At 57.0% G+C, this 3,534-nt stretch overlaps 1 protein-coding gene across 1 annotated transcript in view; it reads left to right on the forward strand.

Moving 5' to 3' along the window:
* The first annotated feature begins 547 nt into the window (after nt 1-547).
* Nucleotides 548-3,534, forward strand: part of LOC103739603 (keratin, type II cuticular Hb1-like) — a 4,932-nt gene continuing 1,945 nt past the window's right edge. The window contains exons 1-4 of the mRNA XM_008840017.1: nt 548-1,044; nt 1,709-1,917; nt 2,574-2,634; nt 3,358-3,453. Of these exons, the coding sequence (XP_008838239.1) occupies nt 667-1,044; nt 1,709-1,917; nt 2,574-2,634; nt 3,358-3,453 (744 nt within the window). The 5' untranslated portion in view covers nt 548-666. The remainder of the gene's footprint in view (nt 1,045-1,708; nt 1,918-2,573; nt 2,635-3,357; nt 3,454-3,534) is intronic.

The following is a 3,534-nucleotide window of genomic DNA, read 5'->3' on the forward strand; positions in this document are numbered from 1 at the left end:
AGGGAGGGGTATACTGAAGTAGCCAAGCATATATACCATGCTTTCTAGAGCTATGGAATTTTGGGGCAAATATGGCATTGACTACTGGATTTAGGGACCTAGGGAGATGGTCTGTCCTCTGACTGAAGAGACAAATATTTAAACATGGATTGGTGACTACTAGGCTGGAAAAGCAATTCTCAGCAGCCGCTACAGTGGAAAAGAAAATCCCCATCTGCTTTGGAAGACCTGGCATCCTGGAACAAAGCCAGTGGGCATTAGGTATTGATTTCCCAACATTGCCCGGGTTCCATCCTCTCACACAGACTGAAAGCACAGTTGCTTCTGCTCCCCATTCCAGGTTCTCCACCATGCACAGGTCTCCCTGCCTTCCCCAGTACCACAGAGGGTGCAATCCTGCCATATTTTGAGTGCCCTAGGCACAAGCTGTAATGCTTTACAAAAAGGAGGGTGCGGGCCACTCCACCATTAAAGCACATTCTAGAGAGGCTTGCACAGGGCTAACCGCCCAAGCCCATAAAGCCCATTTGCGCCAACCCACCTTCTTAGCCAAACCCCTGGAGAACCTGACATAAATAGGACCCGGAACCTGGACTAGCGCATAGGAGATTCCACTAGGACTCCACAGCTCCCATCTCATCCTCTGCAGTCCATCTTCAAAGCACCATGACCTGCGGATCAGGGTTTGGTGGCCGCCAGTTCAGCTGCGCCTCGGCCTGCGGGCCCCGGCCAGGCCGCTGCTGCATCTCCGCCGCCCCCTACCGCGGCATCTCCTGCTACCGCGGCCTCTCCAGGGGCTTCGGGGGCTTCGGCAGCCGCAGCGTCAGCGGAGCCTTCCGCTCAGGCTCCTGTGGCCGCAGCTTCGGATACCGCTCCGGAGGCGTCTGCGGGCCCACTCCCCCCTGCATCACCACCGTGTCTGTCAACGAGAGCCTGCTCACGCCCCTCAACCTGGAGATCGACCCCAATGCGCAGTGCGTGAAGCATGAGGAGAAGGAGCAGATCAAGGGCCTCAACAGCAGGTTCGCCGCCTTCATCGACAAGGTGGGTGTCCTGGATCACACCCTCCTGGAGCCCTCCCTGGGCACAGCCAGGCCTGGGCACTGAGAAGGACAAGAGGAGACACCTCTGACACTGAGTGCCCAGTCTCAGGGGAGAGGAGTGCCCCCTGGACACACTGAAGACCCACAGGACTCATCTGACAGTCCCAAGAAGCAGAGCTTATGGCAAGCATGGCCAGGCTGCCTTGGCACAAGCTGACTGCAGGGAGTCCCAGGGGCCTGCAGCAGGGAGGTGTGGGCAGCCCCAGGCTGAGGAGGGAGCTCCAGCTGAGGGGAAGGGGTGCTGACTGCCGGAGGAAGGGACAGGAGTCAGCTTAGTGAGCTTCCCATGGTCTGGTGACAGCATCCCGGGGCTCCATGCCAGACCCCATGTGGGATGTGACTGTAGGTGCTCTGACCACGGGGGGATGCCTCTCTCTCCTGGCTCAGAGGAGGGTGCTGAGCCCAGCGTAGGACACCTGGCACAGACTACCTGGATTCACAAGACTGTGCACTGACCCTGTCTACCCATTTCCCAGTGTGAAAACCCAGGTGGGATCAAGATTAGGGAATGGAGAAGTTGGTTCCTTCCCAGAGCCCTCTACCTCATCTCTGCCCTCACCCAGAGCTCCCCCTGAGCTCTCCTCTCCCGCTCACCCCCATGGCAGGTGCGCTTCCTGGAGCAGCAGAACAAGCTGCTGGAGACCAAGTGGCAGTTCTACCAGAACCGCAAGTGCTGTGAGAGCAACCTGGAGCCGCTGTTCGAGGGCTACATCGAGACGCTGAGGCGGGAGGCCGAGTGTGTGGAGGCTGACAGTGGGAGGCTGGCCGCTGAGCTCAACCACGTGCAGGAGGCCATGGAGGGCTACAAGAAGAGGTGAGAGCCATGAGTGCAGGGCTGGCATAGAAGTTGGCTTAGGTGGAAGTCCAGGGCACAGGGAGTAAGAGTGTGTCCAAAGGGTGTGAGGCCCCCAGGCTTGGGCATTCTAGAATCCTGCCCTCTTGTGAAATTAAAGCCTAGACAGCCCTCCTGGAGGAAGCCCGAGAGTTTTTGAAGAGCTGCTCCTCCTGACTTTCAACCTTTGCACTGCAGACCCTGAGAAGATTCAGCTCAAGGCATTAGGAGGCCTAGAACTGGGCCCAGAGTGTCCCACTGCCTCAGTTACTCAGTCCTAGGACTCTGGGTCTTCCAGCAGTTGGGCTGAAACTGACATGCAACTGAGGGGAAGGGTGGGGCTACAGTCCAAGACTCCAGATATCCCCTCCCAGCAAAAGGCTGAGTTTGAGGCTGAGTCCTCATTCTAGGTGACCCTAGAGCATCCTTGCCCTGAGTACTGGTGTACCTCCCATGAACACTTTCTATCCCCAACCCAACTCAAGTTCATGAAGGAGACTCAAACAGCCCAGCTCCATCCAGAAAGACCCTGACAGGCATGCAGGCTAGCGGTGAGGGCTCTTCCCCTGCCCTCTCTGATATGGAATGCAGGGTTCAGACATGCCTGCTCTCCCTGACCTCCCCTCTCTCCACCTAAGGTACGAGGAGGAAGTCTCTCTGAGAGCTACAGCTGAGAATGAATTTGTGGCTCTGAAGAAGGCAAGTAACAGGGACATGGGAAGCAGAGTAACACGGGATCCCTGAGGGACAGACTGGACTTTCAGAGACCCCCACAGCTCAAGCTCGTGAACAAAGGGGTAAACCTTCCCAGATCAGGATAAGAAATTCCCAGAGAAGCATCCCAGTGAATGTCATGTCCAGTGAATGTCACCTGGAATGCCCATTGGCACCTGCCCTGGTGCAGAGGGTTGCCTTCATTGACCCGAGGCTGCCTTTCTCTGCTTCTGAGGCTTGGGTCTATAGCTGCAGTCCCAGGAACCACAGAGCTTCATTCCGCCCATTGAGAGGTGGTGTGTTCTACTTCCCATTGCACAAGTCTGAACACATGCCAGGACTCAATCCAGTGTGCAAGGTGTGATGAAGTAGAACAGGGATGGCCAGGTGGCTCCATGGATCATTGCCAGGATAGGACAGAATCAGGTGGTAGAGCTGGAAGCCATCTGGGAGGCTTCCTAGGGAAGGATTCAAGAGAAGAGAGAAGGTGTCCTGGAGGCAGGTCTCTGAGGTAGAGAGAATCCCCAGACCCAAGAGCTTGTGCCCACAGGGAGGAGTTGTCAGCTGCACGCTGGGAAGAGGGACAGAGATGGCTTACACATAGGAATTCTGGACTCCTCCCATGGGCTGCATGGAATGGGTGAGAAGAGGGGAGTTTGGGACATGATCAGCTGGGCTCCTCAGGGCTCACACATCCCTCCTTCCCAGGACGTGGACTGTGCCTACCTGCGCAAGTCAGACCTGGAGGCCAACGTGGAGGCGCTGACCCAGGAGATTGACTTCTTGAGGCGACTGTATGAGGAGGTGAGGGCAGCAGCCAGGTGGCAGTCTGGCAGTTAGCCTAGAGGTGGAGAGGGAAGGCCCCTAGCCCTGGGGCCCTGTGTA

This window comes from Nannospalax galili, unplaced genomic scaffold (genome assembly GCF_000622305.1).
Source record: "Nannospalax galili isolate Female #2095 unplaced genomic scaffold, S.galili_v1.0 scaffold979, whole genome shotgun sequence".
Lineage (NCBI taxonomy): Eukaryota > Metazoa > Chordata > Mammalia > Rodentia > Spalacidae > Nannospalax > Nannospalax galili.